This window comes from Rhopalosiphum padi, chromosome 3 (genome assembly GCF_020882245.1).
Source record: "Rhopalosiphum padi isolate XX-2018 chromosome 3, ASM2088224v1, whole genome shotgun sequence".
NCBI classification, from domain to species: domain Eukaryota; kingdom Metazoa; phylum Arthropoda; class Insecta; order Hemiptera; family Aphididae; genus Rhopalosiphum; species Rhopalosiphum padi.
Genome location: NC_083599.1, coordinates 15804489 through 15817135, shown reverse-complemented (window position 1 = coordinate 15817135; position 12647 = coordinate 15804489). Strand labels below are relative to the sequence as shown.

The following is a 12647-nucleotide window of genomic DNA, read 5'->3' as shown; positions in this document are numbered from 1 at the left end:
GTCGTCCGCTATAGAATAAAATATTGGTAGATAAACGCGCGCCTCGTCGGAGGTAGCAAACCGTTTCGATATTATAGAACGAAATGTGCTCATGGCCCAAGCGATGATATCGTGTTGTATGCACGTTAATAATACCTACCCCGAAATGGAATATTCCCGAATTTCATACGTCTTATATGACAATGCTAGGGCAATATTATGATAATATAATAATATATTATTCCGATAATGTTGATCAACAAGAACATGTTATGAAAGTTCTACTTCCTAATAAACGGATTATAAACTTACGAATAACGAAAAGTTTTTACACGACGATCATTATTCTATTTATTTTTTTAAGCAAAACCACGTGAAAGTGAATGACATCGGTTTGAAAATCAAATGCGCTATAGACGTGATCCAAGCATTCGGAAACGCGGCCAACAAATATCACATAAACTCCACTCGACACGTGAACCAGACACAAATCACATATTCGTCCACTGGCAAGATCAGCGGCGCTATATTTTTCATCTACCAGCTAGAGAAATGGAGAATAACAAACCCCAAGTGAGTGGTTACAATTTATTAGTAGTTGTTTACCTATATAGGTAATTATAATGTTACCGCGTTAGTGTTTTGGACGGTTACGGTCTACGAATATTTCCTAGCCACCACAAACACTATATTATAATATTATATTATTATTCCAATAAATATTTTTCGACAGGTTTCTCATCTGCATTGTAGTATATATATTTTTAAATAATCATGCTTTAGGACGAATAAAAGTCTAAGTCTAGAAAATAGATTAGATAAGATCACTTTTAAATTCACTACAAAACGAGAAATGTGATGTATATTGTATAATGAATGCCTACTTTTAAATTTTTAATACATAGATAACAAAAAAATAAGAAACCAATATCCACTTAAAAAATTATATACTTCTAACAAAATTGTCATGATTACACAGAATTATATTAATTATTACATATTAAATATATATTTTTTTAATCTGGAGAAATTTGAGTGCTTATCGAGTGTTAGGTACCTAATAATATTTTAATATTAAAAAAATTATTAAAGGACTTAATAAATGCGTGAAAATAATTCTGTGTAATTTAATTCATTTTTAAAGTTTTCAAAAGCTAAATACTATCTTTAACAGTGTAACTTAATGGACAGTATGTATGTTTTCATTTAAATACACTTTAAATGTTTCATATTGTGATCGTATACCTAGTATAATACTATAATTTATTGATAGCTTGAAAAATAAAAAAAATGTTGGTCATTGGGCCATTATTGGTATTAAAACCGTTTAGTTGAAATTTTATTTTACATTTTTATATAAATGACATTATAATGCATTTAATTTTTTTAGGCTTAATGGACAGAAAAATTTCCACATATTCTACGATTTTTTGGAAGCGGCCAAAGCCGATCATGTTATCAAGCAATATCACTTGGAGGAGAATCATCGGTATAGATACTTAGTGGGTGACGGTTCGGACGAACAATTTCGATTCCAGCCAATGTCAAACGTGAAAAACTTTAACAAGCTGTTGACTTGCATGAGGGACACGTTGGAGTTTTCGGATGAACAGTTGAACACGACGTGGCACATTTTGGCGGCCATACTGAACCTCGGCGAGCTGAGTGTTTCTGACGATGAAGATGGCGAGATAAAGATCGAAAGCGTCGAACTCATAACGAAGAGTAAGTAATATAAGTCTATACAAGTGTGCATTTGCCTGCCCCCACGCGCTTCTCATATAAGTTTATACCACCTAACCGAAACCAAATGAATATTTGAGAATATTAAGAAATTGAATAGAAAACTACAGACACATGCGCATTATTAGTTATTAGATATTTTATTTTATTCGCAAATCATCATTATTATAATATTATGATATAGAGACTTACCGAATCATTTCAATCCAACTGTACAATAATATTATATCGTAGCCGGTTCCGTCGAGTTTTATTAAATAATAGTAATAAAAATATTAATTATCTCGACGCCCACGTTCCTACTGCTTAAACACGACACCGTCGCGCACACTAAACGTGTTTATCACGAATACGTTATACACAATAATTATACAAACGCACGGTGATAGCGATCAAATCACAAACAATTTGTCCGCACGAATTATTATTTCTAAAACGCACGTAAATCGCTCCGGGCGAACGACGCCTACGCGTGTTGTCGAGAAGAAATTTGAGTTTAACTCCGAATATCGTAACGATATAATATTATACACGATAATATGTCTATACGTATGTAGGTAGACAGACACTCTATAGGCAGATAAGTACTTTACGGTTTAAACGCTTACCTACGAAGTCGTAGACGGAATAATATCAAAACATTTGTGGATATACCGACCATTTTCCCGGCGTTTTGCTTATTATAATAATGCATATTATATAATATATATACCTACCGATCGTTCAAAAATAAAAACCTTGTGATTTTATCAATATATGTTGTATGCTCGCACGGAATACATGTAAACTGAATCACGTAGTATAATTAATATACATATTACATAATATTATAAACTAATAATATTAAGTCCCGCGTTATACGGCGATAAACGACAAAATATAAGATCTGCAACATCTACGATATTAATTCAAATTATTGTTTTTTTATATAGCTTTTGAGATGATACACTCTTTTAAAGTGTTCCATGTTTGTTCTTAAAACGCACAGCTTATGTATTTTCACAGTGAACTTTGAAATCGTTTTTTTTTTGGGGGGGGGGTTTTCAGTCGCGGAATTGTTGAAAGTGGACTCGAAGAAACTGAGCTGGTCGTTTTTGAACTACTGTGTTGTGGTCAACGGCACTGCGGTTCGTCGCAAGCAGACGATCTCGGGTGTGTACGAGAGCATGCGAGTGTTCGCCCAGACATTGTACGCCAGACTGTTCGATTGGATAGTGAACACCATCAATCTTAAGCTTTCGTTTACCAGGGCAATATTGTGAGTTGAAACGACCGAGTAAAACGATCGGTTTCCAAATCGATCCCAAAAACAAAATAACCATAATCATACCCATCTGTAATCGTATTATACTATACACAAAACTACACCCGTGCATCTAATATTATGATATTATAATAATATTATTGTACTGTGCCGTGATAATATTATCATCGTAAAAATCCAACTTTTCGCAGCGGAGACACGCACGTGGTGTATTTGATGGACACTTTCGGTTTCGAATGTTTCCACCAGAACAATTTGGATCAGCTGTACGTCAACTGTCTAAACGAACAGCTCCAGTACCACTACAATCAACGGATGTTCGCGTGGGAAATGGTGAGTGAAGAACGTTGGATTGGGGAGGGGGGGGGGAATAAAACGACAGAAATGGTATCATATTAACATAATATTATATTATTATACGTGCGGAAATATAATATTATTAGATATTGTTTATCTCTGTGTTCATCGCGTTGAGTACAGTACACAATAGTATACGTAATAGACTTTCAAAAAACGAATTATTTCTGATTAATTTGGGTGTCGTTTACGTCGTATTACAATGTTATACTTAAATATTCTGTGACATGACAGCTACGTATATAGAACCTATTGGGCGGCAGATCGAGTAGCACATAAGAAATTTAAAGCATTCGCGACAATAATGCAGATTATGATGTATTGATGTATATAAAGTATTTTATTATCATTACGCGACGGTCCATAAAATATACAAAAGAATCTTCGCATTGTTTTATGTTCTTTTGTAAACGATCGTTCTTATGGTTCGATATGCCAGTTGCGTAAATCATGGCGTCTTTATATCTTATTTTTCTATGGTTTGTCGGCTCTGCGTCGACAAACAGACTAATCAAAGTGTCTGTGCAGCAAGACCTGGAGGAAGAGGGCATGGACCAGTACAGCATGCAGTACCGAAACAATAAACCGATAATAGATGCACTTATGAATAACCCAGATGGACTTTTTTACATGTTTGACGATGCTACTAAAAACAATGAAGAAAACTGTGAATATATCACAAGTAATAAACATACCATCAGGTCGTATAGTAATAACTATCACAATAATATAATGCTATAATATTTCATAAATTCCCGACAAATGAATAAACAGTATAACATTTAAACATTTTAAACTTTATTTTTTTAATAGTAAAAAACAATGCTTATTGTTTTTATTCGATTAAAATTAATAATTGTTGTGTTAACAATTTGTTTAACTCTTTAATATAATATCCCTGAACGGTAGTAATCAATCGTATTAATCGTACCATGTATTTACCTGATTATTTAAAGTTTGGATACTATGAACATTTTAAAGATACCAAATTATTTTTTAATATAATGCAATAAAAAAAAAAATAATCATAAAAAATAATAAATATAATTAGTTACTCGACAATTTACTTTACTATATTTTATGATGTAACAATAAACCCTAATAAACCGCAGGTGTGAAAAAATAAAAATATTCTCATTCGTATAATAGATGCGCTGGAGATGAACCCCAAAGAACCATACATCCACGTGGCCAGTTCAAAAAGCTTTAGTGTCGCACACTATAGTGGCACCGTCTCATATCAACTAAAAGACATTCTTGAAAAAAACCGTGACTTCTTGGCACCCGAAGTTGTCGAGACAATGCGCATGTCCAAAGACAACGTGATAAAGGACTTGTTTGCCAACCGGTTGACAAAATCTGGAAACCTAACTATTTGCAGAGATAAAACTTTATTGGTAAAAACTAAAAACACCAAAATCAGTCGATGGGGCGCTGCTTTGATGTCGGAAAAAACACCGATTCGAGTACGTAAACTGTAATAGTAATGATATATCGGCAATATTATAAATACATTTTTTTTATTTGGCAGTTATATACAGTTACTTATATTTATTTATTTTTGAAAAAACGATGTTGAAACATTTCTAAAGTAGTAAATTCGTTAAGTACTGGAATGAGCTTTATACAGAGCGAATCCAAAAATAATTCGAGTGATACATTTAAAAGTTAGACTAAATAACCGAAAACTCTATTAACAGAAAATAAAAACCTATTTCTATGATAGGCACTAAGGTCTAAGGTATAATATGTTTCTGTAATGCACGAAATTAAGTCCAATTTATAAAAAAAATCATAAAATACATAAAAACGGTCTGAAAGCGTGTACTTATATAGTACCTGTTACAGACATTAAAAAAAATACCATAAACGGTAATGGTATAATGCGTACGACCAGTTATACCTGCCGATGAATAATTAACGGCTGTACCGCGGTAACAACAAAAATAACAATAATTATTACTATCGATACCGTGTTGCCGATACTATTTAGTTATTATTGTTAAAAATTAGTAATAACTCATATTATTTGATCATTGTGCGTTCCCCGCAGAAGTACAACACGGAATCGCGCGGGGAGTATTCGCAAACGCGGCGCATGCGCACCGCATCAGCGGTGTATCGGTCGAGCAGCATGGAAATCCTGCGGTCGCTGGCCGATACGGCCGAGCACAAGAACGGAGTGCACTTCGTCCGGTGCGTGCGAGCGACGCTTACCGAAGAGCCACTCGGCTTCCAACCGGAAGTGGTCAGGCAGCAGCTCAAGGCCCTGTCCGTCGTCGAGACAGTGTCCGCCCGGCAGGACGGTTACTCGTGCCGGATATCGTTCCACGAGTTTATACAGAGGTAATGTATACACGATGTACCGCGGAAGTGCAGACGACGCTGGCGGGGTGCTTTGATTTAAAACCATCCGTACGGTTCCACCTCGCGTCGACGGAATTGTGATTCACACTACCGTTAAACCACTTACATAACAATATTATGATATTATTATTTCGTACTATTAGTCTGCAGTGTGATATAATATAAGAATGTGTCTATGAAATATTTTATGACGATCGGACGATAGTAATTTCTTGTTTTCTCTTACCGAACCACAATCGCTGATAACACAGTATCGTGATGCCCGCCCGGTTTGTGTACGGGTAGGAATGAAATATGTATTTTAATTCGATATTCCGCCGGAAAAGAAAAACATCTCATTTCGAAACTCTGCTGAACACGGGATGACACGCCCAAGCTTCCGTTGTCGTTATTGGCAGCCGGACGCCAAGACACTCGAGCTCCCCGTGCCAGTGCTTTGAACATCCGTGATATCATTTTAATAATAATTTCGTCGTGTTCTATACTAAATAAAGTACACTAAAAAACTACTCTGGGCCCTATTTCGCAATTTTTTTTCGCGTCTATTGTATATTCATTTACTAGAGGTTCGACTGTCTTTGATACGATTATATAGTAGTAAAAAATGTCTTTGAGTATTATTTAACATAAACATATTGTATTAACAATAATTTGTACACGAGGGAAAGAAAATAAAAACACTTAAAAAAAGTAATATAAATAACAAAGAAAACTAATTAAAATAAACTTGGAATAATTTAACCTTAAATTAATTTTGAACTTGCAGCGCTTGATCATTGTTCGCTGTGTACCATAAAAAAAAGGTGTACATACCAATACACCTTCTTTATCTCTATTTGTCCAACGGTGATATGACTACAGGTCGATGCTGCGATTATAGACTATTATCGTACGATAAAGGACTCATTATACTCATCCTGCAAAAATCCTCTCCTTTCCTTCGCATTTGTTATGTAAATATATACATATTTGTGATTCTCGAATCAAAACATAATACAATTAATTAATGAAACGTCGCCACACATTATAATATCATTATATTATATTAATTATGTTGTATATTAAATACGTACTCATATTCATACGTGCGTAGCCAGGGGGTCAGGGTTCAGACCCCCCCCCGAAATTGTTTCTTGAAATAAGATTGAATAGGTTTAAATGCCTATTATATTTAAAAATTGTATAATATAACATATTTATACTCTAAACCCCTCCACCCAGCCCAAAAATGTTTTTCTGGCTACGGCCTTAGTGTGTTATACATGTGTTATACAAACTATATACAGTCAGCCATAATAATGAAATGATTGTCACACAGGTATAAGTTTTTGGCATTCGATTTTTATGAAAACGTTGAAGTCACCAAGGAAAACTGCCGACTATTGCTGATTCGTTTGAAAATGGAAGGATGGCTAATTGGAAAGAGCAAAGTGTTTCTACGATACTACAACGAAGAATATTTGTCCAGGTACGTAAGACAGCTGAAATAGTATGTCGATCATCGACACCATTGTCGGTTACCAATAAGGGTTGGAATCTTTATGATTTTTTGGTTTATGTTCCGATTCAGCTTTTAGAATAACGAAAATTTTGATTTATGTTTTCTATGTGGTTCTTTGATAAAACAAAAATGATTCGATACCGGTTTTTCAAAATATTTCAGTTTCCGTTAATGTCGACTTTTATGAACTCAGTATAATTTATTCACGATTAAATAAAAAAAAAACAGATCAGTATGACCAAACCACGGAAAAATGATTTGAGTACTTTCAAATATCTATTTCAGCTTTAGTTTCTAAAATATCTCAATAAGGGCCCGAACTCTGATATTTTTAAAGAGCTACGGTTTTAAAATCGATTGTTTTCGATATGGTTCTAAGTCTAACCTTTGAAAATATCTTTGATCGGCTTGTTGGGATATAAGCTAGGTACATAGATATTATAATGAAGACAAATAACAATTATTGCTATAAATATTATACTCATATTTCGTATGTTGGAAAATGTGTATTTTGTATATATATATATACGGGGTGATTATTTTATCATAAACAACTCATTATTTCAAAAAGTATTCATGTTTTTGAAAACATTTTTTTACATTGTTTCAAGTTGTTAAAAAATCCACGTTTTTTAAAAAAATTATATTTTTAAATATTTTTTATCCTTCATTTTTTTAAAGTTCTTTACTTTTTTGAATGAAAACATAGAGTTTTAATTTTATATTCCAAAGCAGAATAATTTTTTGAGTATGATATATAAAAATCGAATTTAGGGCGAGTAGTTTATGAGTTATATGCATTTAAAGTTTCGACAAGCGGAGTAGTGGACACACATTTTACGGGGTAATCCCGTACCACTCCACTCTGCACATCTAAACTTTAAATACGTATAACTCATAAACTACTCGCCCTAAATTCGATTTTTATGTATCAAAATACTCAAAAATAATATTTTACAAAAATATGTAATATAAGTAAATTATGTAAAAATATTTAATATCAACCATAGCTTAAAATAATCAGATAGTCCTGTAACATGTTTCTATAAAGGAATCATTCGAATATGATCATTCGCGACAAATATGTAAATACATACGAATTCGCACCCTAATAATTAGTTTCCTATAGTTACCCATACATATTATATAATCAATGGTCGATGAATAGGTACGATATTTTTTTACACGGAAAACGTGAGATAGGTAGTAGAGATCCAAAGCAATGCATGTTTAAATTACAATATTTTACCGTGTGATTATACACAGTGTATGTTTATCGTAATTTTCGCTAGAAAATCCGCGTTCGACAAATTGTTTGCAATAATATTGTATAGGTTACTAATTTATGTTTTTATATTTTTATTTTTTTATGATTTAACTGTCTATAATAATTCTCGTACTAATCAATAAAATAACTGTAAGAAAAAAAAAACTTTCAGGCTTTACGAGACACAAGTGAAGAAAGTCATAAAAGTACAGTCGATGCTCCGAGCGTTCATTACGAAAAGGAAAATTGCACCACAATTGATAAAACAACAATCTGGTAATGACGATGCGTTAATACAGTCTTAATTTTTTTTTTTTTAACTAGTTTGTTGAAGTAACATACAATTGTATTACTTTTTTTTTGTATTGTTATATTATTAATATTAAACTATTATAATCCATAGTTATTAAAATTATTATAGTAGAATCGCGTCATGTAGTGTTGTTTAGTTGAAAAATTAATACAAAAATAAAATAAAAATATATTCTCAAATTAACTTATTTTTTTTTTTTTTTTATAATAGAGTAGATATTTTAACTGTTGAAAACTTCTTATATTATAATAAATGTATGTTTCTCACATCTAATTATCGTAATATAATATATTATATTATAACGTTATTACCCACATAATATTATTTAGGTAAATGGCCATACGATTAAATCATATTTTAAGTAATATAAACCATTACTGTTTAAGGTAAATTTTTTTTCAAGCTAATTTTATTTTATTTTTTAATGTCTTGAAATGTAAGTGATGCGAACTGAAAAAAAAATCAATTCTCACTAATTATTTCAATGTAGGTATTTTACCATATTATGTAAATTTAATACATATATAGTAAAATAATTGAATACTTTTATATCATCTAATTTTCGAAGAGGGTTGTGAACAATAGCTCATTAAAAAAAACACTGTAATATTGTTAAGCAACATTTAATTTGACAACTAATCTTATTACTCGAAATCCATTTTAAAATAAAAATATTTGCATAATTTGTTAAACACAGTAACTATTGAATTATAAACAGTTACTTGAAATTTTTTTTCTAGGCACATAATATAATAATGATTGTGATAACAAAAACGTTAAATCATTTCATTCGATAAAATTATAAAACACTTTTTGGAAAATTTAACTTATTTAAGACTATACTCAGACCTCGATTAGTCAAAAATATACAACTGTTGATGTACCTCGAATGCGGTGATCGAATTGGAATACCGCATACAAATAATTGTAGTATAGTAACTAAACACCTTTTGAAACACGTCATAGAAATAACACATTAATACGCCTATGCACAGGAATAGTGTCACAACTCAAAAATTAGGTATTTCTAGTTAGCATCAAAAATCAACTCTATGGAATGTATACTTTTATACAGAATAAAGACGCAAGTCAAATGATTTATAGTTTCATCAGACTGCAGTAGTGTCACTTTTGAACTTTTCCACTATTAATTAATTGGTATACTGTTTTGTAGAACAATGACAGCTTATGAGTTATGACCATGTTGTTATCGATATCACAAAGCGTTTATGAAGAAAAGTGACGTTTTTTGAATTGCTACGTGCCATTGCCAATGCTATGTTATGTATAATTTCATGAAAAGTGGCATAAGTCAAAATATTTTTTCATTTTGTATATTTTTAAATATAAAAATTATGAATAAAAGAGAAACAAAACCAAATTGTAATTATATGTATAACATTAAAACAATTTCTTAAAAATCCATAAATTATTTTCTTAAAATAAGACAAATAAATTAAAACAAAGTTTATTCAAATTTTCAATCGACTCTACTGAAAAATGCATGACTTTGAGTTGTGTCACTATTCTTGTTCATAGGCGAATTATATTAGTATTGAAAAGTGCAGTAAAATAAAGAACTGGTTACTATACTTTTATAAACACCGAATTTCATTTTAATAATTTTTTGGAGAAAAAATGAAAAAACGTAACAATACATACTCAATGTTAATGGTTTACAAATACATTTTATTTTATACATAATATTACAATAATTAAAATATTTATATATTATAGTTTTCCTAGTCAATTAGTATATTTTATATTTTTTTAGAACCATTTTAAGGTCTTTATTTTTTATCATTAGTAATACACTAATACCTATACAATTTAATAATTTAGAAACTACTAGTTTTCAACATTTTCAAAAAAATCAACTTCTTTACAGTAAAATAGATTGGTGCTCGCATTTTAAAAAGTAATGCTATTGCCGCCGCACGATAAATTGTATAGAAAATCTAACTTTTTGAAATTATTACGATGCTTGGCATACTAAAAATCGGAATTTGAAAAAAATCATTAGGTATTAGACAAAAAACTGTGGGTGAAGTTTGACATATGAATCAGCTATACATGGACGTAAAGAGATAGATAAAATATTTTCATAGGAATAACCTCCCCCTCGCCATTAAGTTTTATATATTATAAACTATAAACATTTAGCTCAGATTTAATATTGTTGAACTACATATTAAGTAAATCTGATCTGTGGTCACGCCGACGTACAATTAAATTTTCCTCTTCCCCGCATCATAAAAAAAAAAAATAATAATAAAAATTGCTCTTGACACACCCACGGAAATGTAGAGTATAAATTAATTTACACAAATCGCAATCGTTTTTGGTATTCACATAAACGAATTGTGAGTTGGAAAAAATATTAAAATTTATAATCGTAATGACAATAATAATCCGCACATAATAATTACACGGCGTACGTGTACATAGTATACACAATATGTACACACACACACATACACACACACACATATGTTTAATATAATATTATGTGTCGTACACCGAGGCCGCTACTTGTGCACGACCAGAGGGGTACACGTGATGACGACTGCGACAAGCGCTCGCGTTCGGAGGATTTGGTGCGGGACCCTCGTGTTCGGGAGATTCCTGACGCGGCGGCTGGCGGTCGGGGTAGTTCCCTGCTACTCTGGACGAGTGGGCAGAGATTATTTCGCTTGCCCGCGGGGCACAGGGGGTGGCTTTTTAATTGCGCTTATCCTTTGAAGTCGGCCCATCGGATCAAAGGTCTGGTCGGCACCGCCGAGGGGCCGCGAGCGCACAAAGAGACTCTACTCTCCCCGCGGCGGCCGCGCAGCAACGTCCCAAAGCCCCGCACACACACACACACACACACACACACACACACACACAATTGCACATATACGCGTGCGCGCGTTAGCAAACATTATACGTCGTACGATCGCGAGGACGGAGATTTAAACGTGCGCGATCGGGTGAATGGCGGAGCGCAAAAAAACTAACGAAACACGACAAAAAAAAAATCTCTTCTCCGCCGCTTTCGAGTGTACACTATAGCGTTTTTGATACACACACACACACACACACACACTGAGCAGCGAGTAAAACAATGAAAACACGCAAAAGTGGTTTTTCGTATTGAGCTCGTTTATTATGTTACGCGTATAGGTAGGTATATAGTATTATAGGCACATTATATTATATTGTATTATTTCAACCCGCTGCCTCTCTATCGGCGGTTTTTATTTTTAAATATTTTATTATATACTACAACTAGTGAAATTAACATTATATACGCTCTCGGAATTGGCTCAGATAGATATCGGCTAAATACACGATGTGTCGGTTTTCCAATCACGATTCGCGGTGATGTTATGTCTGTCGGTGAAAAAAAACCATTCGTCCCGACGGAAAAAAAAAATACTCGCGTTATGCGACGACGGGCGATATTCAATAATAATAATTATTTTTTTTTTATTTTTTTCAATAAAATGCTTTAACAGCAGTATTACTGTGGTTTTTAGTTCGCATTGACCTATAATAATTGTGCAGATATAATATTAACGATCTTACGGTTTTTGCGTTAGATATTTTATAGTGTGTGGAAAAATTGACAGTGTTCTCTTCTTTGAGGACTACATGCGCAATGACGGAGGGTTCTTGAGGATCGTATGGTCTTCGGTTTATTTTAAAACGGTTGAATTATACAGCATTGTAATATATAACTATTGAGTTTTCGGAGAAAAATCTCTGGGAAACAATTAAATTGTACATATTACCTAATAATAATAACATTAATCAAGTTGTAATTCGAATAAACAGTTTTTATTTTTTATTATCAAATTATATTAACGCACAC

The 12647-nt window shown here is 32.5% G+C and overlaps 1 protein-coding gene across 1 annotated transcript in view; it reads left to right on the top strand.

The window, feature by feature from the left end:
• LOC132924332 (neither inactivation nor afterpotential protein C-like) overlaps positions 1–12647 on the top strand; it is a 33748-nt gene that overhangs the window by 14135 nt on the left and 6966 nt on the right. Inside the window, 9 exon segments of the mRNA XM_060988566.1 lie at positions 344–552; positions 1370–1704; positions 2770–2980; positions 3178–3319; positions 3872–4025; positions 4493–4809; positions 5397–5689; positions 7029–7178; positions 8651–8754. Coding sequence (XP_060844549.1) covers positions 344–552; positions 1370–1704; positions 2770–2980; positions 3178–3319; positions 3872–4025; positions 4493–4809; positions 5397–5689; positions 7029–7178; positions 8651–8754 — 1915 coding nt within the window.